General features: G+C 36.6%; 1 protein-coding gene across 5 annotated transcripts; it reads left to right on the top strand.

Moving 5' to 3' along the window:
* Positions 1–956: 956 nt before the first annotated feature.
* Tusp (WD40 superfamily protein Tusp) lies at positions 957–27,704 on the top strand. 5 transcript variants are annotated; one of them, XM_069121371.1, is made up of 17 exons: positions 959–1,370; positions 1,523–1,916; positions 10,589–10,756; positions 18,424–18,606; positions 19,328–19,435; positions 20,901–21,066; positions 21,772–22,040; positions 22,140–22,228; positions 22,329–22,463; positions 22,986–23,385; positions 23,906–24,083; positions 24,166–25,804; positions 26,015–26,128; positions 26,207–26,429; positions 26,621–26,800; positions 26,873–27,002; positions 27,079–27,704. In XM_069121371.1, exons 2-16 carry the CDS (start codon positions 1,821–1,823, stop codon positions 26,987–26,989), a joined length of 4,065 nt encoding a protein of 1,354 aa, XP_068977472.1. In that variant the 5' UTR covers positions 959–1,370; positions 1,523–1,820; the 3' UTR covers positions 26,990–27,002; positions 27,079–27,704. The 5 variants fall into 5 exon arrangements, with proteins under 5 accessions (XP_068977473.1, XP_068977472.1, XP_068977470.1 ...); XM_069121369.1 differs by having other exon boundaries at positions 959–1,432; XM_069121370.1 differs by having other exon boundaries at positions 959–1,916; positions 26,873–27,014.
* Positions 27,705–27,936: the final 232 nt, after the last annotated feature.

Below are 27,936 nucleotides of genomic sequence, written 5' to 3'. Positions count from 1 at the left end.
GTTGTAAATTAATAGCTTAAATGTTATAAATTAATAGCTTAAATGTATAAAATAACAGTTTAAATGAACAAAATAACAGTTTAAGTGTTATAAATTAATGGCTTAAGTGTTATAAATTAATAGCTTAAATGTATAAAATAACATTTTAAATGTTGTAAATTAATGGCTTAGATGTTGTAAATTTATAGCTTAAATTTTATAAATTAATTGCTTAAATGTTATAAATTAATAGTTTAAATGTTATAAATTAATGGCTTATATGTATAAAATAACAGTTCAACTATTGTAAATTAGTGGCTTAGATGTTGTAAATTAATAGCTTAAATGTTATGAATTAATGGCTTAAATGTTATAAATTAATAGTTTAAATGTTATAAATTAATAGTTTAAACGTTCTAAATTAATTGCTTAAATGTTATAAATTAATGGCTTAAATGTTATAAATTAATGGCTTAAATGTTATAAATTAATAGTTTAAATGTTATAAATTAATAGTTTAAACGTTCTAAATTAATTGCTTAAATGTTATAAATTAATAGTTTAAATGTTATAAATTAATGGCTTATATGTATAAAATAACAGTTCAAATATTGTAAATTAGTGGCTTAGATGTTGTAAATTAATAGCTTAAATGTTATGAATTAATGGCTTAAATGTTATAAATTAATAGTTTAAATGTTATAAATTAATTGCTTAAATGTTATAAATTAATGACTTAAAAGTATAAATTAACAGCTTAGATGTTGAATGAAGAATTTTGCCGCCATAGAAGAGGGTTACCCCAGTGTGCAACTGCGGGCGAAACGACTATCAACGCCTCGTATGATTTCGACGCTGTAAAATGGTGATGAGAGAGCGCAAAAGCTTTTGCAGCAGATGTAACAGAGCGAAAGGCCGGTAGGTGGCCAGAGAGGCAAGGAAGCGCGGCGCGCAATCAATAAGCTTGCAAAACGCGGTGCGGCGATGCCTCGTGCGCGGCAGCTTCGGCTGAGCTTTCAGTCGGACGTTCGGCCGCGTTGAAAGCTCACGAAGTTCGTTTACTGGTTGTTTGATTGTTCGTTCGCTTGCTCGCGCGGATCTTGCCGCGTTACATCGGATCGTCGTTGTCGTCGTCGTCGTCGTCGTCGTCGTCGTCGCCGTCGTCGTCGTCGTTGTCGTCGTCGTCGTCGTTGTCGTCGTCGTCGTCGTCGTCGTCGTCGTCATCGTCGTCATCGTCGTCGTCGTCGTCGTCGTCGTCGTCGTCGTCGTCGTCGTCGTCGTCGTCGTCGTCGTCGTCGTCGTGACAAGGCTACGTGGTGGTGGACTTACAGCAAGTGGGAAAATGGCGACCGTGATACGATATAAATGACTTTGGACGAAAACTCAATCGTGTAAGCCGGGCGTTTCATTCATTTGAAACATGGGGACCACGGAGTTCTCGGTAGACTGAATGGTTATCGAATGAGATGATTTCGGACGAAAATATTGCCCGTGTCTAGGACACTCGTTTGATTTTTCATGAAAACTCGTCCTTCTCTTATAGAGATTTTTCAAGAGTGTTGGAAGGAAAGGAGCCGATAGACATGACTGGTATAATCTGATCAATATGGAAAAACTTGACAGTTTGGTCGCGTACTTGCTGGAGAACGAGTGACGGATTTAGACTGGAATTCGATTGTCGACCAACAATCGACTCGAGCTTGAGAATGGATATCTGTAGAATGGACTAATGGTATTAAAAGCTCGCATGAGGTGTTCTTCATTTCTAAGCTGAGTGACGATTGCATTGATCGATGCCTGCTTCGATGGCTTGATAAACTTTCGCAACTGTTAACGCGATAATGCATTTGTACTTTGAAAAGAATAACAATGCCAAGTGCGATTGTAACATCTTGTCGCTCAGCTGGATGGGCAAGGTGCCGGACGAGTCACCGGAGGTACGTGACTTACTCTTTCAACGATTCCGTGTATTTTTCAGTGTTAATTGGAAATAATACATTACCTGATACATTACAATGATGTAAAAGGGGTTCATACTATAATAATTGATGTATTATAGATTTGATTTAAATTAAGTAGGAAAGTATCGAAATCACACTGTGTATCTGTTGTATGCAAAGTGAATTGATAATGAGACTAAAACTGTTCAAGAGAGAGATTTAAATATTTTATTTTCATAAAAAAGTACGAGAATAATTAGATTGAGTGAAGAAAATGTTCAAAATTAAATTTATATTGCGGACAAATTGATTCTCAGTTGCGACTGACTGTATACGGAAAAAAAATATTAGGATATATTAAATACAAATATGATATTACTTCGTTACAGATTATTTAGGTATAATTACATAATAGATTAAATTCTTTCAATAATGTTTTCCAGTCTTTATCAGGCACATACATACATACCTAAATCCATCATCTCTAAGTCTATTCTTGAGAATACAATATGTAATTAGAGATCAAGATACCTGATTGTTTGCAGCGGTAATTTTTGTTTTAAAAAATAATTGTTTAGTGATATTTTATTTTTACGAGTGACTGTGAAGAACAAGATTAAAAACGTATATTTCAATTATTTGCCTGGCACATAGTGATGAACATAACTTATAACTTTATTTAATACTTTATTTAAACTTATAGTTTATTTAATGTTGCGTGAAAAATGTTGAGAAAATTGTAACTGCTCGCAATCGCGGAGGAAATAGTAGAGGTCAAATTTTTTGGCTGAGTCTGTAATGAAAATTAAAAATATGTCGAAAGTTATCCCGAAAATTTTATCACAATCGATTAATGTTACCGTGATACCGTGAGCTATAAACGGTCAAAAATGATGAAAATTGCACAGTTTTCCACGACTTTCGGCCTATAACTGTACTATTATATTTAAAGATTTTTACATCTATCGGCGTCCACCACGTTGTTTCAGCATCGACAAATTTCGATGAAATGTTCATTGTTTCATTGTATTGAATAAATTTTCATTACAGGTTCAGAAAAAAAGTTTGTAAAAAGCGTCCTTTATTATTTTTCTCGCGATTCCGAGCAATTACAATTGTTCCAAAATATTTTTTACGCGTCACACCGTTGTTCGTTTCTAAAGAAGTTATTCCTTTTTGAGAGGTGCGACAATATTACTGTTCAGCACTTTATATGTAAATAGAAACTTGAAATAATAAATGGAACATTCAACAACTATTCTCTATTTAAGAAACGGCTTATGATAAATTGTCATACTCGGTTTTCTTAAAAACTAAATCTCGAACGAAAAAATTTTCTTCTATATTTTCTTCTTGTTTTTCCATAAGGAATCACCTTACGCCCGTTTGTATGTACGTGTTATTTGGTTTGTTTGTTTGTGCATTCTCTCAAAATATATTTTAATGATAAAAGATCTTAGACCTACCAATATAAAACTGGCTAGTTATGCAGCAGTTTTCAGCGTCCTGTTTCAATCTTTTAGCCAAATTGTTGACCGATAGATCTGAAATGGATCAAGATTATTTCGAAATTTTTGTAAAATGATAAGATACACCAGTATGTGTATAATAGGCAAAAGGAATCTAGATGATGAAAGAGTATGGTTTTGTCGTCGAGCGATTGACTATTTTATTGGAGTTGCTTTATTGATTTGGACCGATCCAGCTTCCAACGGAAGGCCATCGACATATTCATTAACGTTGCATGCAATATTTTCAGATGGTACACGTGAGTGAAAGTCACATAGTCATTCCGTGCGAAGCCTAACTCTTTCGCCATCCGGATAATAGGAAAGAATATTTCCTTTGATTTTAAAAGAATGTATAAGTATAGAGAGACCTCATTGCTTTACGATCCTATATAATGATACCAGCGAGGATTTTGGGGCATGGCGTCACAGCGTAGTCGAAGAAATTGGAATTCGTCGCGACAGAGCGGAGACGCGTACGTCACATAGAAACGGCTTAAGTTGGTCAAGGGAGCGGGAAATTCGAAGGGGTGACGAAACACATATACATGTGTATATTCGTATGTAATCAAATCGACCAGGCAAAGATGAAGTTTGTGCTTCGTGTCTCGAATAGTAGATCTCTCTGCGATTCAACAAAACAGCCATTTCTCTCTTTTTCACAAACGTAATTTGACACATACGAGCAATTCTTGAAAGGACACTGGAAGATGCAGCTATCCTGAACCTTCCCGCAGAGTTAGTAAGGAAAAATTGAGTCACTTTGGGGAGAAAACAATGTTTATTGATTCTTAATGGCTGCGCTCGTTGCCTGCACACGCACACGCACTGATTTCATTCACTTGTCGAGACGATTTATGAAATGGTATGAAATCGTGTAAATATATAAATACTGTCAATTGAGAATTTGGAATTGTTCTCTTAAAAGAATGCATTTTACCATTTCATACTCTTATGCTTAGATACAAATACAGGCATTCTAGAAAATTTCCTGTTGCGCAAGTTGTCTTGGCATGGAAAACAATTACTCCCGAAATATTCATTACCTTAATCAGGTGTATTTTTGCGTTTGCAATGATTCACGAACACGTTGCATGATTAGACGAAGCTGCTATAAGCAAACGCTCGTGTCTATACCTATCAGTAGGATTAACTCCATCCTCAAAGTTCAACGCACAGCCAGGACACAATCAATATGAATTAATTACGTTTTCTGTGTTGTTTGATCAACGAATTTTCCCCATTCATTGAACAGCTCACTAATCGTTGATTATCGCTATCGTTATCGTTATCGTTATCGTTATCGTTATCGTTATCGTTATCATTATCATTATCATTATCATTATGAATATCATACATATTTCTGACGAAAGATTACTATGGAACAGAACTTTTCCAAGAAAAGAAATGTTTTGTTATAGCCTTAGATCGACAACTCCATAAATTAGGTTTCATTTGCTCATTTCACTCGCTTCTTCCCCTTTCCTTTTATGGACGTTCTGGACAGTTTTCCTTCCGTTAACTCGCGAGAAAGAACACGTGATGGAATCATCAATCACAAGCTACGAAACGTTTCTAACTTAAGCGATACAATATTTATGGAAAGTGAAGTGCTTGTGTTGGAAGTAAGTGAAGGAAAGTTGGTTCTCTTTATTCGTTTTTTCCTGTATGACTTTCTTCCTAATTAATTAAATTAATACCTTCAATTAAATTATTACCTTTTTATACAAATATTAGCTTCGATGGAATCCGTGTAAAAAATTACGGTAAAGATACAGTTTCTGTACGGAATTTTCGACTTATTTTTTAGAAAAGTCACTCCTCACAACTGCAAGGGCACCCTCTGTAATTAATTATTTGTAGCGGTTAAATCAGATATAAAAAAAAAACCTATAATCGTCAAAAGAAACTTCTTAACACGTCCAGTGCGAGATCGATATATATATATATATCGAGCGGAAGATGCGCTTGTGTAATAAAGTTGGAACATATATGTATCAAGCGGCCTACGACCGGGCGACGGCCGCTATAGATCTTTATGCTAGATCTCCTATCGCTGTAATCGTCTTCCAACGATCTCTGTTTTGTTTCTACAATGTCTACTTGTCAACGTTTCTACTGCGTTTGCCTCCAGAAACGGATCGGTAATTAAATCTCGTGTGTTACTCTTATAATACAGACCTAATTTGTGTCTTCATTTGATTAATTCTTTCTTTGATGACGAACTCGGTACATGTGTCGACATCGTTGTTTTTTAATTGATTAAGTTGATTAAGTTAATAATTTCAACATTAAACAAAACATAGGTAATTATTGAGTTCATATACCTCGCCGATTTCAATGATTTTCGAATATATTGTCAGGAGCATGATTCTGAACAACTTTTCCCTATACGTATAACCATCGCTCGGCCTTAGTTTCCGAAATTTTTGCAAAAAACTTTTGGCACCACTGCAGTGAATTCTGCCAATAATTGTGCGTCCGTTGTATAGAGTACGCCCCTTGGAGCAGCGCAACGGCGCGGCTATCGGATAAAATAACGCTTAACCCAAATGTAATTCTTATTTTTTGTTTATAGTTTACATGTATAGGTTAAGTGTCATTTTATCCGTCCACCATGGGCTGCCCTTCAACCAAACTAACGAATACGATGTCACTGTCATGCAGTTACCGATGAATTTCCAATGTATGGAAAGCGACGGAAAATATATAGTAAGTAAAAATGTACTCTACTTTTCGCAGGGATTTCATCGGGTCAGATCTAAAAATCGTTTAAATAAACCATTCGATCTTTTCCGTTTTCGATAGTTTCGTTCTTCGATAGAAGTAACACAGAACTTGCATACTTGATCTTGCATTTACAATTAATATAACGCGAGTATGAAACCACGAGTCATTCTTAACACTATCAAAAAATTTATTGACCCAATTCCTTTTGGAAATCCATTGAGACATGTGGTTCTATTGTTCTTCGTCTTAAGCCTTAAGCCAGCCTGATTCTTTTTTCCCCAAAATTGCTGCTTTCTGCGCCAACAAATTGACATTTCCACAACAAAATGTTCTTTTTGACAAAACGATTCACAATTTCATGACAGCGAAGAAATGCTGAAGATCATGAATGGAATAGAAAGCGTAATCGTGTTTCATTTGAAGATGTTGATCGTCCACTAATTAGATACATATGTACTTCGTAAACTATTGTGAGTTACTCGGATCTAGTTTGTCCTATCGATTAAAAGGATACGGTATATCGGATGCGGTCGGTTCATTGTCGGTTGATAGAAGACTGATAAGTTTCTTCGCAGGTAGAAAAATATTAAGGGACGTGGAGAATTTTGTATGGTTTTATTCGAGTATACTTGTGCGAAATCGAGAATATTGAAGCGACTATTTGATTGTTATAATCACAGTGTCGATGGTACGCAAAACATAGGAGTAAAGACAGCGAAAATGAGAGAAAGACTTCCGAAAAGATATTATCAAAGTTAATAATTACGAATGTAATAATTAAGTTCGTTAGATAATTGATTGTTAATCGATTGGTTAGTTAAATATCTGGACAGTCAGAATAGAAACATCCAACTAGATTAAATTACTTGTAAATAGTAATTTGATTATTAATTGATTTTTAATTAATTGATTATCAAGGAAACATAAGGTTTAATATCGTTTATTATAATTAACTAACTAATTAAATTCATTGGCTTTAATTAGTTAAGGAATGTGGCCAACCTGTCGATGTGTCACGTATTCTCCGAATTTGATGATTTTGAAATACGTTATGAAGCTCGGCATACTGAACAACTTCTTCCTATCGATATAACCGACAGTCGGTCTTAGTATTCGAGCTGTACGCAACAATATAGTTTTTCAACTGGATTGGATTGGTAGTGGTATTAGTTTGGCCGTTGTCAGGCGGTCGGCTAGCATTTAACTGCATAATTACTTTAAAGAATAATTGATTAAATTCGTTGTATGTCAATAAGAATGATAAAAAAAAAAGATGAAAGACGTGTGGAAAAGAAAAGATTAAATTAGCAATTCGGTGTTGGAAAATGGTGTTTAAAAGTTGGAGCGATTCTTTGTCGAACGGTCTGGCGAACGGTCTGAATGGTTATAGTTGGTTGAAATCTGTCTCGACGACGCGACGGCCCTTATTTTCTTCTTATTTTTTGTAAGGATTCGCGCTGGTTGGAGTAATTACATGTACATAATGACAGGTCCGAGGGTGAAACCCTTGTAACATTGAATACCCCGTCACCTAACGCAGCCGCGCTTAAGCGGAAGAGTTACGTGCCAACGAATAGTAATACATACCAAGCTATAGTAAGTAGATTGTGTTAGTAGACACGTAGAATGTAGAGCTGTGTGAGAGTTCACGCAATACGGTGGTGGCGTGAGTGTAAATCCATCCAATATCGAGAGGAGTGCCGAGAGCTGACCGAATGCAAATTTTTCTGGCTTGTTGATCGATCGTGAAGATTATTATTCCCGTTTCGGTTTAAGGAACGCGAACGCCAATGAACGAAAGCCAGTGAAGAACATGGCCATTGTTATTGAATAACGATCTAGGGCCTGATATTGAATTGGATAGAAAATTTAGCGATGCAAATACGCGGTTATGTGCTTACTCAGTAAAGATGGTTTATAGAATCAGCAATAAAAATGTTTAGATACTATTTCTGATACCTGGAAACTCGATATATACAATCCCATTTTACTTCTAATACAATATTATGCAATTATATCAAATGACATCTATCTATCTGTAAATATAAGAAATAGTTTGTCGATATCTATTTATTTTACTTTAATTGTCAGTGACAAAGCATAGGCCGCATATTAATGTTCGTATATTTTTGTTTTTATTGTATATTATCTATTCAGACACGAAACAGTAGAGAGAGCGTCTTGTAAGTGTTTTTGCCCGAATTGAACTGTTCGATTACTATTATCATCATTATCAAATAGATGATATCATGAACTAATTTGTTGACGTTTCATTGATTAAGAGCTAAACTTTGCTTATACGGTTGCCTTGATGATGATAATAATAAAAGGCAATGATATACATACATACGTACATACGTATATCATGTACTGTTATATGGCATGATAAACTACGTTCTATATTATTGTTAGAGACTGCGAACGGGGTAAGATACATATAAACTTGAACGTGTGCTTGTTTAATAGTATTTTTTAACGGTCCGTAAAATGTATACCAGAATTTCATGCTCCTATTGTATGTATGTCGAGTTCCCTCTTTCCTCTTTTATTCTCTTTAATTATCGTTACACTGTTGATTTGAGATTCTATGCCTTTGTTAAGCGGAAGTAAAAAATAATTTCGCGTTCAGCTTAAGAAAATAAACTCTCTATTCGAATAAAATTTCGATACAGATTACACTGTAGACACTTGATAATTAGTAGAAATGTTTACGTAATTAATGTCATATATACATAAGTACAATGCTTAGTGTAGATGCGATATGTCGTAATTTATGAATTACGATACTCTTAAGTAAAAATGACTAATCCATGTTATAAAACGAAAGATATATTTTGCATTACAGCAAATATGTAAATTAATTCCAAAGTTCGAATCTTGTGGTATTTATAAATTCAATTTATTGCATGACATATGTTGATTTCAATTTATTCATTTATATACATAAATATATACGCGTGGATCAGTACGTGCTTGTTTGAATTTGCATAATGAATTCATAAAAGCCCCTATAAACACGTTGAAACATGTTGCGATGCATACATCGATGCTTTTAGACTTTTAGACTACGACGGATTTTTAGACTATGGAAACGTGAGCCTCTCATGGTTCACTTCATAGCATCGTGCGGTCTCTTTGATGCGGATTACAAATGGACGCGTTGCACTGTACAACGGATAGAAGGTAGTAGAAGGAGAAGCAGGCGCGTGAACCTGTACCATGGACACTGTTATAGAGGGTGATACCAATACCGAATGTAATTTATAGTAGACTCTCGTCATTGTATTTTGTGTTTCAATTCTTGGGCGAACTTTGCCCGATAGATTAACAGATGCTGAAAAATAGAACCATTCATATATAAATATTTCTGTAATCACTCTATTCATTCGTTTTTAGTTCTTTTAATAAGGCGGAATTAGAAAATCTCTTTCTCTCAATTGACCATCTTTTTATTCATTAGTTTTTGTCTTTAATCTTGCATTTTTTATAATCAACATACCTCCTATCATTGTGGCAGGTAATAATACTGGAGTCGGAAAATAATCAGACATTTGGGAACAGATGTTTCAACACGTGCTGATACGTAAACACCACAAATCGCGATAAATCGTTAAATATGGAGAGTGATCTGGATTTGAACTGAATCTGATGTTGATCTCATGAAACCTAGAGATGTCGGTGCATCCGTCAATACATGTTTCAACATTCCGCCCATTTTCCTACACCAGGAAGATGATGTTTCTTGTGAATTTACTTTTATCCAACGCTAATTTCTTGTTATAACCTCGTCGCGCGATAATGGCCATTAAATAGTGTCTATGTTAGAGAACTGCTTGGAATACATAATGCAGCGACATATCGCTTAAAACACATTACAACCCGTAATTCCGATACCGGTAGGTGTGAAAATCGATGCTCGCTCGAATCTTCTCTTCGTACGCTTCGTAGTGTACGTGCATTGTACAGAATGTACATCATTTTGTACGCGTATGTACAAAATAGGTAATGTATGTATACAATCGTGTGGATCGTATGTTGAATCAGAAGTTTGAAATAAAAACTTGTTTCGTTTAATAATTTAATCCACTATTTTAACGTTTTCACGCTTTCTTGGACGATTGTTTCAAAATATTGAATTACTTTACAAACATGCACTCTACTTCTATGATGTTTTCAGAAAAATATCAACGCAGAGTAAGAAATATTAAGAAACCATCAAAACCTGCTATATGCGATTAAAAATGTAATATATCCATCAAAGGATTTGTTCGATATAAAACATACATATTAATTTATTAATGATAACTGTATTAGTCCAATAGTGTGTTAACAGTGTTTAAAAATTATAAATTAGATCTATATCTATGATTTAGATCTTCCGATAAACACGAAGTAAACGGCAATAATGGCGGTTTCTCTTGTATTTACCAGGACGACGGATGGAAACTGGACCGTACAAATTACTACCAGGAAGGATGGCTGGCCACTGGTAATGCTCGTGGTCTGGTGGGAGTGACTTTTACTACGTCCCATTGTCGAACGAGAGCCACAGAACTTCCGCTAAGGGCAAATTACAACCTTCGAGGCCACCGTAGCGAGGTAAGTTTTATTTCGTCTTTCGTCGCGTATATACATTGTATTTTTCCCTTCTCTTATTTCTGATCCACGCGACCGTAGTAAACGCAATGAAAGTGCGATGTTCACAACAAAGTGTAATTTCATTTTTCTCTGTACCCTGTTTCCGAGCTACTCAAGCGGTTAATAAAAAGCGTTGACCTTTTCAATTCCTGGCATATTCTTACGATCTCTGTGGAAACGATGTCAGCCTGTGAGAATATTGATTTAAAATGTTTCCGAGTCAAGGTCGCAAGTGCTTCCCTGCCCAAGAATCAAACCTAGCTCGGCTCACGTTCGAAGACGTTCCGCAGTTAATTCTGCTTAATTACTATTGATTCTCTTTGTTATAACAGAGGCTCTTCAACTGGAACTTGATACAATAGTTTCTTGTTTATAGTGAATAATGAAACAATTTTCTCTAACTAATATACGTTGTATTTTATAAACGTTTTTGGTATGATCAAGAGTGAAAACGCAGCGTAATAGAATTAAAAAAATCAAGTCTTTCCAAGTTAGTCTTAAAGGTGATAAACATCAACAACGCAAGAAATCCTACTAGCTATGATGTTTTAAGATGTTTAATATGTTTAAAATATTTTTAATCAGTCCACTAACAACCGCTAACAAAAGTAACTGAGATGATCAGTAAGTTAACTACGTTGATGTACCCGGTATACTATACATCGTCGTGTATGTCTGTCAATCATATTATCGAAACCATATAAAAAGTCACGACGAGCGTAACAACGAACATTTATATGTATAGTGGAAGTGGTATGGGTAGTCATAGATCCATGAAAAGTATAGATCTTGAAATAGGTACATTTGGCCCAGCTTATTGTTTATTTGAACAGCTAAAACAAGTAAATTATTAATTAAATTGTACGTGTTAAATATGGGCATACATATTTTGGAAAATTGGAACGATATATTGCCAAGAAACTAAAAGAACAAAGATGGAATAGTCCTCGAATAATTCAAACCGCGCGTGAATATAACAGCTACCAACGAATCTCCTATTATTCTAGCCGACGTATCCGAGTTTTGTTTTTAATTTTGCTATACGCTTCGTGTTTGTATATATAATATAAGGATATTGTTTATGAGGTGTATATGAAAGTGTAGCCATCCTAGCGCAGTCTAATACGAATATGTCTTGTCGGAAACATGCCGCGCAATTCCGATTATTTCACGTTTATGTAGAATGAAACAGAACCAGAACATACGGAACAAAATAGAGAATGATAACGAGTCAGCAATAAAAACGCCGTATTTATGTTCTATGCAGCATATACATATATTGCTGTATGGGTTTTATCAACGGTAATGTAGTCCTTCTGTGTTTTCATACAATTTCTTCCTATTAATCTATTACTATATGAACCAACGTATCGGTACTTTGCAGCCAAAGGAGGTTCGATTTTATGTTTCAACCACGGCCTCTCAATACACTAAGTCACTGGTAGAACACGTTGACAGGTACAGTCGTGATACGAGTACCCAACAATTTTCAATCGGCGAACCATTTTGTGACGCTGCAAAACGAAAACCAATGAGGAGCTATAGAACATTGTGCTAGCGTATACAGAAGCCAGTCGGTTGCATGGCAGCCCATTAGATTAGATGATGCGCGAGCGCGTTAAATCGAGAAAGAAATTGGAAGGATGCGAGCCATGAATAATACTAATAAACAATAAATAATATTGGATAAAAAATACTTTCGACTCGTACGGAATATTTTGGGCTAGGTGACGTCAGTAAATCGAGGTGAACGCGAATGATATGGTTCGTGCGACTCGTTTTAATGAATTTCAATCCATAAGGCATTTGAACATCGCATATCTCTGCTTTTGCGTCAATTCATTACGCATGGAATACACCTTTTTAGTTGTATTATTCGAATATTTAGGCATTTTAAATAAACTAAAAGCGCACAATGATACAATAATACATACTTTGAATAATTGATTCTATTTGGAGATTCGTGTAATATTCGATTTACATATGTGTATCCCCTAACATTTATTTATAATCCATTTATATAAGTACTATTTATTTAGATGCTATTTTTAATATTGAGATTCCTGGGGAAATTTCCATTGATAGAGATCAAGTGTTTAAGGTAATTTAAACAAAGTTCAATTGGAAATAATCAATCTGAGACATTACGGGAGAAACGATAGAGCTCTTGGTACCTGAACGTGCAGTAGGTATATTACTCGGGAGAAATCCGCTACGTGGCTATATTCACCGGGTTTATTTCAGACAGGGTTTATTTCGTGTAAGTTTCCGTCGAGGATATATCATTGTATATAAATCATTGTAAACTAATAAATGTAAACTGGGTGCAAACGAGGCCGAATTCTTTGTCGAAGATATAAATCGATATTAAGCCGTAGGCTCAGTAGGCTGTTTTAACGAACTGCAACTGTTTCGCAGTTCAATGTCGTGCAATTACATGAAATACATACCTATTTTGCGATAGGTTCACAGCGCAGCAACGCGACGGCAGCGGCACATGCATTTCAAATCTTCCATCAACTCGTCACATACAATATGTGTCAATATTGCCAACGTGCAATCCACTGGATTTTCACTTTCCACGCATCCATCTCTTGCCCCATTTTTACATATTATTTTTTTATTTTTTATATTAGAACATATTTCGCCATCCATATAACATTTAATCATCTTTTCGTCGTGAAATCATATGTACATATGTACATACACACCTGGAGGGAGTATTATAGATAAGCACATACGCACCCCCATTCTTCCATTTATCTTGTCTCGTGGTCTTTACCGTGCTTTACAGATGCAAAGAAAGACGGCTGTGACTGTCTGGTACGTTTACTCCTTCGGGAAACAGACAATCGCAGCTTTCGTCTGACAATGATTCCCGGTGACTGAACATCGCGCCAAAGCGACGAATGTCTCACCGTTCTTATCAGTATTGTCCCGGTTATTATAGCGTTCGCCATTTTTTACGGAAGGAAACCTTTTTAACTTTAATACTTTAATATCCTTGGTAAAAATTGTCTTTACTACATTTTCATTGTAATATTTTTAGATTTCATTATGCGTCGTTCAGTAGCATTTTATTCATAGCATAACGTGATAATATAACACATCGCGTCCTCCACATCCTTTTTAAATGTGAATAACATTATTTATATGAATTTCAGTTTCGTGTTTTTCGTGAATCATAGTAAAGGACTAGAACGTGTCCTTTTCATTCACTTCGGTCTACATTTCAGAGTTTAAGGGTAGCCAACGTGGTATCGATCTGGCACGCAGTGCTGTTTCAGGATAGTGGTTCTCAATCCTATCTTCAAAGATATTCCAATTTCAAGCGCCTTGATTAAAATCGAAATGGCCCTCTTTCATTGTTCCTGTGTATGCCGAGTTGACTGAATGTCAGTGTGCATCATCTAACGTCATTACCTAGTTCGCCGCTCGATTGGTCAGTTGAACAATCGCAAATAACGGCTACCTAATTATGTAATATTATGTAATAATTACCTACCTAATTATGTAATAATTATATACTTTGAACAGTTTGCATTTACCTATACATAGTACGTATGTATCTGTAAAAATATTATAATTGAGATTAAACATTTTTGGAAGATCAAACGATATATTATTGTGAAAAAGTACTTGAGATAATGTCTTGAAGAATGTATATTTTAAGCCCAGAAGATGATAATTACTTGTTATGTTCTATTTACCATTTCTATTTGGCCCATTCTTAAAAGATTATTCCCTTTGAAATTATGTTTCAAAATAAAAGAAATATTAAATGTAAATGATAAAATATTAAATACATAGAGCTATATTTATTTTCTGTATGCACATGGCCAACTTTATTGATTTGTGGGGTTATTTTAGTATATGTACCTACGTATGTAGTAAGTAACGATATATACGTATTGTGATTTTTTACTTTGTACATATTTATTGAACACGTTAATTTCAGTTTCCTCACTCTGTTTTATAAGTGTACAGAATGGCATGCATACACATTGTGTATATGCTCGTAATTTATTAATGAAAACTACAGGACCAGACGATATAACACCATTTATTGATTTTATTTATTATGCTATATTTACCTCTATTATTAACTGATCATTCCCTTTTTGACAACTCCAAAACAAGATTAAACAGATCTAAATATTTGACTCATTCATTCACTTATAATTACACACAATTAATCGATCTACTTATGAAACCTATGCGATACGTTATGAATATTATAAACGTTTGGAAAGTGGAAAGCAAATAATAATAAATCTAATAATAAATCTAAAAATGTTAATAACTCCTTTGCCTACATAAACATCTTATTTTTTTCACCTGTTGCTCAATGGAAATTCCGTTTCGATTTCGCAAAACTTTGATGGACAACTATGAGTTCTATGCCAGTGCATAATACGCTTTAAAATCGTTTCCACGATAAATTCTATTATATCGTGCAAACGAACGAAGAAACAAGAAACCCACCTGTATCTTCCACGAGTAGAGTAACGTTGAATTAACCACGCAACCATCGTGTGTCTTATCAATATGATCGAGCCGTAAACCCGGAGGAATCCACCGGCAATCCAAGCTAATTTGACACAGCAATTTTAAGCGGTATTTGACGGGTTACTTATTTCCACATTTGACATTCCGTCGAGACATCCGTCGTTCGTTCGTAACACGAACAGAAACCGTTTCTATTGAGCTGTTGCCCACCAGGATCGGACTACACAATCTTATTGTACAATAAAAATTAAATCTATCTAGACATCTAGACTTCTAGACAAACGAACCCGAGGCGGTGATCGATAGGAAGAGAATCGAATTTTAGCTAACCAGGCCGAAGAAAGCAATCGTGCAACAGAATCATATTATTCTGCAAATAGTTTCATGTATAAGCGGACACTCACAGGCACATGCATGTATTGTCAGTTATTTCTGTTCTAGGCCGTACCAACTACGGTTCGAACCTTTACGAATCAATACCACGATTATACGTGCTAGTTTTGCCATCATAGCTCACAATTAATCACAGCTTGCAATTTTCACAATTCTCTTATTTCTAATTTCACAGCTACTTTGCAATCGTTAAATTGCAATTTTCTTTATCATATTTTCTATCTTCCTTTCCTTTTTTCATACGACTACTAATAATTTCAGTTAAGCATATACCATGTGCATGTTATTTAAATAAATATTTAAAAATTAGTTAAATCAGTAAGATTAGTCAGCAAAATACGAATTGTTCAATTAGAATATTTAATGTATATTCGATTTTTGCCATAAAAATGCTTAACCACAGAGGTAAAAATAGGTATTTGTTAACTTTCTGATGGGATCTTGTCGTAAAATCGTCAACTTCAATTTTTGTAATAAAGGGACGATTAGGCGGAATGTTAAATGAACATTGGTAAGCATTGGATGCAAGGAACTCGGTTAACGAATTCTATCAAAAGAATACGCCGTTCTGAAGTAATTAATTACGAGCAGAGTCCAAAGTGCAAACATTGGTGAATGGATTATGCCCAAATCATTTTAGTTTTTTCGTTCGACTACTGCTGACTGCAGATCTAGCAGACAGATCGTTCCACTTTCAAACTATTTATATTTATTTTAATTTATTTGAAAAAGCGAAGTGACGCAGCACGGTAATGGGATCACTGGCATGTGCCGATCGTGAATAAATCTTATAAATCTCGACACTCGGAACTTGACATGGTGTGGCGTGCCTGGCGTCGCGTCAGGCTGCGACGCGAGGTCATATTTGGATCTGCTGAGACGTAAACGCCGGGACAGAAAATATATCACGCAATATGGAAATCAAGCCAAAAAGAGTAGAGAGATCTTTTCCTTCCAGATATGTGGCGCATACGTTTACCTTGACATTGAAAAAGACTGACTGTGTGAAAAGGAACATCATTGATTTAACGAAATATGCTGGCTGAGAAATATTAAATACCGCCGCCTTAGATTGCCGCAGTTTTTACTGCAATGCATTAGACGGTTCGAGCGTTATACAGCAGACATCTTCAGCTTGCAAGATGAAAAAAGAATGAAAAAACAAAGAAGGAAAGGTAGAAAAGATCCAGAGTTGCATTATGTCTAGCATGCGACACAAACAGAATGCTGGTGAACATTGAGAAAAGATCATGGAATGGTACCACGGATTTATGCACTTTCGTTCCTTTCCTTTCTCTTTTCATCAAAAGACGCGACGAGCGTTAATTGACGATACGACGCATGCCTAGTTGACTAATTTCTTAGGAAAAATTGAAGGGAATAGGTGGTAATCACAAAATCGGGGGAATGCGACGTACCCGACGAAAAAGAAAACGAGATGCAGAGGACAGATTTAACTACTCGCGGAGCGTCCACAAAGGATTATGCAACATATATCTAAGCAATGTTCATGATATTGCACGAATGCCTGAGTAATTCGTTCGAGCGCTGCTTTTTATATTCCGATATAAAAGTGTCTAATATACATATGTATACGTATGTATACATTACTCACTTGGAATTTCGAAGGTATCAAAGAAATTGCGTTTGCGTCGCAAACTCGAGGGCTGTGGAATCGGTGTCGGAGTTCGAAGGAAATTTCTGATCGTTGAAGTCGGAGCCCGGAGACAATCAAAATTCTCGACGCCGATTCTGATAACCGACTCTGACACCACTTTTTAATAGATTATTAAAATACTAATTATACAGGATTGTCCATTTAACTCGGAGCCCACGCTCGTGAGAATATTGAGAATGGTAGTGTGAATCTATGAGCTGTTGGTAGAAGTACAATTAGGTGAGGACACAGCGGTTTGGCTGTCGCGGGACTTGAAATTAGACGTCGCAATAAGGAGAAGACGATCGTTGAGAAAGCAAACCTCGCGTTTCCATCCAATGATTTTTTACTTCAATGGCGAAAAATGGCAGAGACCGAATTGAAATCTTAACTGCAGTTGAAATCTTTTCGCGAGACACTGATCCCGACATTCGGATTATCTTTCATCTTACGAATGTAATACGCCTCTCTAACGAAGAGACAAATGGAAATAACAAAACGAAATAAAGAACGATTGTTCATTGTTTGTAAGCTACTTTCAAGATGAGACAAAAGGTTCGTTAGATATATGCTTTGTAGAATAAAAAGCAAAAAATTAAAAGTTTTGAAATTCTTAAACCTCTTCACTTGTTTTGTTTCTCCTGCAATCATATTTCTAATATTGCCTATTAAAATAAAGTTTTAATTTTGAGAGTTTATATTTAAAAGCTTGATCTTAATTTGCCTATGCCGCGGCGATTTCACGCTTGCTACAAACGGTGATTGATAGTGAGTAAAACCAGTCGCTCAAGGCAAATTACACTATGAATGACGAGGCCTTGGTGTTTTCAGGCTATGTAGAACGAACTGACCCAGAACTTGGTTCGGATTAAAGGTTTTCACTTTTGCAATACCGAATCGCCGAGAGCAAAACTTTGCTAACTCGATAGAAAAGAAATGACTAAGAAAGGAAAAAATACAAAAGAGAGTGAATAATACGATTCATTATCGTCGATGTTTAGGTGACAGATGACTTTAACGAAATGTTGTTTATTATTATACATGTACATTAATGAACTTTGTGTTGCAGGTAATACTAGTGAAATGGAACGAGCCATATCAAAAGTTAGCCTCGTGTGATAGTTCCGGCGTGATCTTCGTGTGGATCAAGTACGAGGGAAGATGGAGCATAGAACTGATCAACGATAGAAGCACCCCAGTTACTCATTTCTCATGGTCTCACGACGGACGAATGGCTCTTATATGCTACAGGGTAATTCGTTTTATGAAATGTCCATTGTTGAACCTTTTGTCGAAGGAAAGTTAAAAGATGCATGGAAAACTTTCCTTAGACATGAAACAAAGTAATCGAAATTCATACGATAGCTGAATCCGATCTAATTCGTGACTTTCATTCAATTCGTGACTGTGAATTTATAATCATAATTAAATCATAAAAAAATAATGGGTTGAGCATAGAACAGGAAAAATGAACAGTGCATAGAAATTTATATCATAGAGTTATAAGTTCGTAAGATCGAATCGAGACAAAAGTAGCTATGGTCGGAGGCATCGTATAAGTATCGGAACGTATTTCTATTATATCGGTCATATATGTCTACTGGCACTTTACTCTGCGGAAAACTATTAAAAAGTATTTGTAAATACTGTCCTAAGTACATATAGTCCTTCTCGAAAAAAATTATCTATATGTACGCAATTAGAAAATTAGAATTAGGAAAGCTTTAATATATTTTTCTAGTAGATAATGATTAATGTCAAACCTTAACCTTAAAATTAAAACCTAAATTTCCCACAGAGAAAAAATATTCGTAATCGAATGAAGAAAGGCGACAGTAAAGGTACAAACACGTGTGTGTGTATGTGTGTGTGTGTGTATGTGTGTGTGTGTGTGTGTGTGTGTGTTATTCCATGCTACTGTACGACTACATATGATTTAAGATAAAAAAACGAACAAAGCTCTTTTCCTACAGGATGGTTTCGTGTTGGTTGGCAGCGTTGCTGGTCAAAGGTATTGGTCATCAATGTTGAACGACAAAGCTACCATCACCTGTGGTATTTGGACACCTGACGATCAACAGGTAAATAAAGGATTATATTATCATGTATGTTAGAACTCTTTGTAGGAAAGACTTTACTATTTCGAGATTCTAGGGTAAGTGCTGTGTGGTCTCTCACAGTGTCACAGTCACAGTTCGCTTATCGAAGAATACTCCGCACTCCGTGGCCAGATCTTTTAGTACTTTAGACAAAGTTATTATTCATTGACAATGGAACGTTATATCGTTTGCCATCGCTAAACTATTTCACGCATCCCCTAAACGAAAAACCATGTCAATGGTTTGATAATATGATAATATATCATACCATTGACATTTCATACGCGACTTGGTGTCGCCGGCAATCCACTTTCCAAACATTCGCTGAAGCACCCTGCCGAGGTTCTTATTAAGCCCACGCCCCAATCATAAATTGTGGTAAGGCTAAATAGCGGCAGACTATATCTACCATTATATTATATCACGAAGATGCATTGCCTCTAACATGTACATATGTTGTTTATAGAATTCAAACCCATTTAAAATCATCAGGGCGACTGCTGAGGGACCAATACAATTCAAAAAAAAAAAAAAAAAAAAAATACAAGAAAAGTTCGATAATTGCACAAAAAGATCTTCTGCATTCACAATTGCACATTCGTCGTTTTACTACGGGTAATTTACTACGGGAAGGTTCCTTTGACGCATCGAGAAGCCCGACGGCCCGCTGCGATCGAGTAGTGTAACATGATCCAATGTTATATATACCTGAAACGATGTATCTAAGTACCAATTCGAAAAAAATAATTCTTTTACTTTTGAACATTTAGTAACGCATTTGTACGATCTTTCAGGTTAAAATGAGACCAAAACGTGATATAATTTGAATTATATTTACTTACTTATATGTATTTTAATTATCGTTTATTAAGTGCGCAAATATGCTCCGAAGTAAATCGTGTTTGGTGTCATTTCAATTAGAAAAATGTAACAAACATGTTAGTAAAAACTTGATTGATCACAAATCGAAAATAAAAAGTGTTGTCTTTTGATTTAAAGGTTACTCAGCTTTAGGTCGTGAGTATTAATGTTTGCCAAATGTTTCCATTCTCAGTGCCACTTTCTCTATCACTCGCGTTGTCCTCCTGTACGGCGCGTCTAAGATCTCCGTTTCGAGGAATAGAAACATTTCCACCTCTGCATAATTTGCAACATTTGGGTGCTGATTTTTGTGCAATTATCACATTATATACGCATATATTGTGTAATTTTTTCTCGAAATCTAGAAACTAGAAATGTAAACTAGAAATGTGAAAAAAAGCTTTCTTAATGATGATAAAAGTTCAGACCGTGTTTACCAATCATCACCAATATTTAATATTTGAGGCGATCAAATATTGACAAAGCCGAATGGCTAAATAATTTCCATCGTTTGTCAGTGGATAAAATTATTACACAAATTAGATTCTCTTTTTAACGCATACGATATTGATGTTGATATTTATAGGTGTATTTCGGGACAACGGCTGGACAATTAATAGTAATGGACGTGCACGGGGCAATGGTGTCCGAAGTACAATTGGCAGCTGGTGTCACCTCGATGGCTTGGAGTGCCGAGAAGTTTACGATGGAAGAAGGAGATGACGATTTAACGAATGATAGACCTCATAAAGGTACGACGGCGCGGTGTGGCCTATAAAATAATTTGTTTCAACTATTACAATCGCTATATTTGCTGAGCCTAATATGTGCGAATTGTTGCATTCAAACGAGTTATATACACTTATATGTATTGTGTATTATACATACGTACAAACACTTTTATATTATATGCGTAGTTTTAATTTTTATATACATAACGTACATAAAGATTTTTCTTTTAATGAGGAAAAGAACGTTGACAACCTTGGCACTTTCACTATCAGTTAAAAAAAAAAAAAAAAAGAAGCTATAGATTTTTATGAGAGGAATTATTCTATTTTACAAATCTTAATAATGTAAAATTCCACTTCTACTTGGGCCGCATTTATTAGAACGAAATTGTAATAATTTGTCCCTAATTAAACGATCTTCCGAATAATTAAACGATTGAATTCATTTATCTGAACTGAAACTCTTATTACTTGTACGAAAAGTGATAATCGATAAACTTCGAAAGTCGTTTGTTCGTTTGTTGAGTTCAAAGAAATAGAGTTGCGCATATTGTATAGTGCATATTATATTTAGAATTGATCAATTTACAAATTTCATATACCGTATCGAAGCGCTCTGTTAATAAAGTTTAACTCTTATAGCTTAAAATCATTACCGAGTCGTATCTGTGACTATATCTTATAACGCAGAGTAAAAATATGAAGCGCAAATTACTATGTTTACAGACGATCGAAATTACGTTCTGGCGGTTTGCCTGGCTGACGGGAGCATCGTTATGCTGCGTTCATTCGACGACGTCTCGCCTATCACGATACGTACAAATCTGAAAGCTCCCTTGCACGCGGAATGGAGCAATTCTAGAAAATTGTTGGCAATCGCGGGAACGAAGGATACGGATAACGGTCAGAATAGCCCGCACGAATACACGAATCTCTTAAAGTTTTATTCAGTGGCCGGTACCCTTGTGTACACCGCTGCGATACCATACACGCAGGTACGTATCTTTTCAGAACGGCAGCCGCGCTCATCTAATCGAGACATTGCGATGATATACGCGTTATTTCTACTCGTCTGTTTCATATTTATATCATAGTGTGCAGTATCGGCGCTCACATGGGGTCATAACGATAGAAGACTTTTCGTTGCGACCGGGGCACGCGTTCACGCAGCATGGGTGTCAAGGTAATACTCCATTTCTTTTCACAGAAGAGCATTATTACTCTAGCTACCATAATTGTCTTTCATACTCAAGTGTTTGATATACGATGCACACGTTCTACAGACGAGTAGGTTCTCTGCAATTGCTGTCTCGTTTAGCTGTAAGAGCGTCTTTGACAAGGGAATCGAATGTTCAGCAACTTCCATTGCCACCGAGATTAAGAGCATCAGTGGCTGCTCTCTTCGCCAGCACAATAAGGTAAAACGCTATTCCATCTCTGTAAAATGTAAACTGATCGTATGAAAGAATACTTTTTCGAATGTTTACATGTATATGTTGCTCCTCGTATCGAGAAACAGCAATAAACGGCAATAAACGGCGATATCATCACGTTATCATCCAGACTAAATGTGTTCATCGTCAAACTTTTAAAAATTGCAAATTGTAGTTTGACCTGGATGAAACATGAACGTGTCCAACTTTAATCTTAACAAATTTAATTTTTATAGAGCCTTGTTCTATTTCTAATGAAATATTTCATTTCATAATATATTATTTTATAAACAAAGGTTACGAAAAAAGTAAAGAATAATTCACATCATATAATTATATTTCCCTTCGTAACTGTTAATACTTATAACAACTATACATATAGATACACAGCCATACATAATAGTTTAACAGTCGTTTTATATATATTTAATAGTCGTAATTGAAAGGCAACAGCTTTACGCAGTTAACAAAACATAAATAAAACAGTCTCATAATATGCATTTGCAGATGTTCCGTGCCAGAACCAAAGGAATTAAGACGTTTCGTGTCACGTCCACCTCCAGGGGGTGGAAGATTACATTGCACCATGCTCAGACACGCAGTGGAACCGGTACCATGTTATACGCTATATTTGGAGTATCTAGGTGGTCTAGTGCCTCTTCTAAAGGGCAGAAGGACAAGCAAAATCAGGCCAGAATTCGTGATATTCGATCCACAAAACCAAGATACTCTTCAAGTCGTGGAAGACACGTCACAGTGTCCATCGTTTAGTGATGGTTCCGATACAGAGAAAGACACGGCCGACCTGTGTGGATCACCCAGGAACAAAAGGAAAAGCAGGAGAAAAAAAGAAGAAAAATCGAACGAAGAAACCGACGATCTTACCTACGTGGATACCTTACCCGAGGTAAAGTATAGTTCCAATATTTCTTGGAATTTCGCGTTTCACGACGACGAATCATGGTCGATGATCTTTGTGAAAATGGAACGATTTAGGAGTGCATAGCACAGTACAGAGCGGCGCGGCACGGCATACGAGTCTAAAAGATACGCAAGATACTTACGAGATAAAACGCAAACGAGTCCTTATACCTTTTTTTTTTTTTTTTTTGTTAACACTAGTCATCGTCAGTTGATGTGTAATACCAGTTATCCATATTGAGGTTAGGATATTGTAATCAACGTAGCTTCACTGTTATTTGTGACATGTAGACATTTCTTAACACGTTTTACTCCTCTGCTGTGGTGCCCCATACACCGCACACGAGTGCTTCCAACTCATTGCAACACTGGTACGGTGCAGTGCACTTAAACTCGAGCATTAACGAATTGCGTGATGTAGCAAAGTTTAACGAGCCCTTTGAGTCTTAAGGTGTTGGAAAATCAGTCGCGTGACAACCAATGTTGCAAGACGTATCTGTTTGCAGCACGCGAGGTTGGTCGAAGTAACGTCCAATATTTGGGGCACGAAATTCAAGTTTCACGGTTTGACGGATTCGGTGCCCGCCAACTTGGGTCAGGTTACTTATCGAACGTCGTTGCTCCATCTACAACCACGACAAATGACTCTGGTGATGACGGAGCTGCGAGATGACGTGCCTGCAGGTACGTCTATACCATTACCGTGATCACAAAGAAAAATAAAGTTCGTTGATGGCAAAACTTGATGGTCGATTTTCTCGGTTAGGCCCAGATCCAACGTTTAACCCGAACTTGTTCTCCGAAGACGAAGAAGAATCGTTTCAGGAATTTCAAGCTGCCTCGAGAAACACGTCCGAAGCGCAGCCTCCTCCGATCGCGCCAATGACGCCCCGAAACACGCGACTTAATTCCAATCGCCCGAAATCACAAATTTCCAATCAATTTATGACCAACGAGTCTTTACCAACCGCTTTGTCCAGGGTTGACAATTTCGAAAACGAGTTACCTTATGTGGACTTACAAGAAATGGGCAATCTGTACGAGAACTTGAGAACTGCGTCCACAAACACTTACCGAACTCCACCCAGGCACAATCCACCGAGATGTTGCGACGTACCGGCTCTTCAATCTCCGAAAAATGCGGTCGCGCCCACGCAGACTATAATCGCAACGTCGAACCCGGGTACCGATTACTCGAATAACATTCAGAGGATGAAAACCGCCCTTGCCGATCAGCCAGGACTCGTCTCGAAGAAGGAGCTCGAGAATAACAAATTTAATCAGATTTCTCAGGACGATAAAACTGTTTTAACGTCTAACTGTCCATCGACTATCATTCCCATGCCAATGCACAATGGACAGGCCTCGAATACAGAAGCATCGAGCAGTCATTCTCAGGGAGGTGTCATCGTAAATGGTCTGAGCACAAACAACAGCTGTCCTCCTCAGTCGCAAACAATATTTCTTAATGGACTGCACAATATCGCATGTTCGAGCAACGTGAACGAAACTCAGTGTAAAAATAACCATAACGTCAGCAGTTCGACAAACATTAGTCAAACACCGTATCAGGCGAACTTGAGCAATCAACACGGAACGAATAATGGTCCTTTCGGCAAGAACGGTATACACTTGTCGAGCAATCATTCGCCGGCCTGTTCTTATCAATTCCCAGAAAACATCGATCAATGTATCGGACAATCTTGTTCATACTGCATTACGAGATTAAAAGATCCCACAAAGTCTCACTCAGAATCGTGCGGTAAAACAAACGCAAGTCAATCGAATACTTGTAATTCTACGGCCGACCGGGTCGATGAAATGCGCTTCATCGACGAAGAGTGTCGCGGCGAAGCAGAAACGTTCGATCAGTCGCGAGGAGTTCACAGAACTCAGACGGTTGTCAGTATCGGTCCACTCTGCGTCAACGACTCTATAGTCAGAAGTTGCAGTGTCGGTTATTTGGACATGGTGGACGCGCAACTGGTCCCTTGCGATATCGCCTTAAAAATGCTTAGAAAAGAGGCACCTAATAAGAGGTTGGTTTTGGTATCGAGAAAAACCAAGAGGAGGAAAAAGAATAAAACTCAACAAGAGATTGGACAGCAATCTTCAAAATCGCCGAGACTTCGTAACTGTGGCAAATCAAAAAGTTTAGACTCTAGTGACATATTTCCGCCTAACGAACAAATATCATTGCCACCAAAGTTGCCTGAACACGCTGAAGAGATTGTAGGCGCTACGAATATCGAGACCGTCGAAGACAAAAGTAACAAACCTTTGGAGAAATTACCAGACGCGACAGAGATGCCTAGGGAGTGTACAGAATACGTTACAGCCGCCAGTATAGTTAATTCTGCTCAAGTTAAATCTACACGGTTGAAGAGTTGTAATTCTCCTGCCAGGTGAGCCGATATTAGGACCACTTACCGAGGCTCATTATTCTGTGATTGGAGTTAGGTTGAGGTTATGTTGGGATTAGGTTCTATAGTTTTATTTGGCGATTTCGTTCTTTACGAGAAATCTTATCAATATTTGTTTTAATTTAAATTTGTTGAATTTAGAATGCATGAAAATTGAAGTTTTCATGTTAATAATGCATGCTAATATTCTAGAGTATCCAGTCCAAGTGGTTCATTGGCATCGTCCTTAGACGGTCTTGCAGCTCGGCTTCGAGATTTCGATGAAAGTCATTCTTTGCCACCGCCGTCACCTCGTCCATCCACCAGGCAAATTACATTATAAGATTTGTATCATTTATTCGATAAAAAAAACAACCTTCCACCGACAAGTAACATTTTCCTTAGATTACCCAGAAGTTCGCCCAGTAGTCCAGCGCCTTCGAAGAAAGGTAAAAGACCAGCATCTGCTTCGCCAATTAGAAGAAGACTTTTATCGAGTCCTTTGTTAAGTAGAAAAGCACGAAAAAGTCGAGGCGAGAGTTCAGACGAGGAAGGACTTTTACAAGACGATTCGTCAACGAATTACAGAGATCTCGAAACGTTTCAAAAAGCACAGTTACGACAAAAGGTGAACAAAAAGGCTAGAGGCTAGATATTAATAGCTGCACATTACAATTCAACCACAAATTCTATAAAAATATTTCGTCTCGGGGATTCGAAGTATATTACACTGCTGTATTCAATTCTGCTGTGTTATTTTTTAAATAAACAATCGATCGATTACACAAAGACTAATCTACTTTCAATTACGATATACAGTTAAAGCAGAAAGGAGCAGGGATATCTGGTAACAAATCAGAAGCAGTGCGACGGGAGCTTGTGATGCACAATAAAGCACCTATGTGGAATGAATCCAGTCAAGTATATCAGCTTGACTTTGGTGGCAGAGTAACTCAGGAAAGCGCTAAAAACTTTCAAATAGAATTCAAAGGGCGACAGGTATAGAAATAGTAATTTTGAATGTTCTGTTTCACGTGATCAAATAACACATTTGCTTCGATATTACACTAGGTCATGCAATTTGGAAGGATAGATGGAAACGCCTATACATTGGATTTTCAATATCCTTTCAGCGCGTTACAAGCATTTGCCGTTGCCTTGGCTAATGTTACACAACGACTCAAGTAATCGTTAGTCACCGGTAATTCATTTGGTAATTCAAGTATGAGAGTCATTTCTTGATTTCTTGCTTCGTAATCGCTAAGATTATTTTTCAGGTTCGCGTGTGACATTGTAAAAGCGAATTCTAAGAATATCGCTTGGAACGTATGCTGTAATTGCATAAATTATTCGTCCAAATTAAACCAAAAGGAGAAAGAGAAGAAAAATAGCGCGGGTGTTAGGAAGGCTAAAAAACTGTAACAATATGCTACACATAGTAAAAAAGAAAATACAAAAGACACTTTTAAATATAGCTTTTGAACACGTTATAGAGCCACATGTCTTTCTATTATTAAGACTACTAGTGACGAACTGGAATAAATCATTAAGTAAACGAACAAGCGTTCAATCACGATACAGAGATCTTTTTATGGAAATCTCAAAGTTGAGGGAAGCTCACATAGCCTTGCAGCGCCTTGTAACGCGACAGAAAAGATATAAAGAGAAACTTGGGAAAAAGGAAAAAGATGAAGGAGAAGAAAAAGGGGAAGTAGAAGAAGAAGAAGAAGAAGAAGAAGAAGAAGAAAAAGAAAAAGGGAAAGGAGAAGCAGAAGAAGAAGGAGATGGAGAGAAAGATAGAAATGTAAAACCTGCCGAAGGCCTTACGCGAAAGTCTCTCGAATCAACACCTTCAAATTAAAATAACACGATACGTCAGTTCGCAGAATCTCTTTTTAGCAAATGTACAATTGAGAGTGATTTGAATTTGAGCGGAACACAAAGATTTTGTGACAAGGAACCGTGGTAAAAAGGATAAGATTTTGTTGAAATGCTTCTTCGTCGTACCGTCCAAAATATTTCGTTTCTCCCAATTTCGAGCGCTGATTTTTGTATAGTTTATGCGACACGTTGGAGTCTAGTGATGCTGTTGAAAGTTCGTCTCGTTCATTTTTGCGGTCCGCCGAGTATATTCG

The sequence above is a fragment of the Bombus flavifrons genome, chromosome 10 (genome assembly GCF_040668555.2).
Source record: "Bombus flavifrons isolate JBK064 chromosome 10, iyBomFlav1_principal, whole genome shotgun sequence".
NCBI classification, from domain to species: domain Eukaryota; kingdom Metazoa; phylum Arthropoda; class Insecta; order Hymenoptera; family Apidae; genus Bombus; species Bombus flavifrons.
This window is presented reverse-complemented; position numbering and strand designations above follow the sequence as displayed.

Coding starts and splice junctions, on each gene's coding strand:
- Tusp (XM_069121371.1), top strand. CDS start 1,821: ATGCATTTGTACTTTGAAAAGAATAACAATGCCAAGTGCGATTGTAAC. Junction 18,607..19,327: donor TGGCTCTTATATGCTACAGG/GTAATTCGTTTT, acceptor CTTTTCCTACAG/GATGGTTTCGTGTTGGTTGG. Junction 19,436..20,900: donor GGACACCTGACGATCAACAG/GTAAATAAAGGA, acceptor TGATATTTATAG/GTGTATTTCGGGACAACGGC.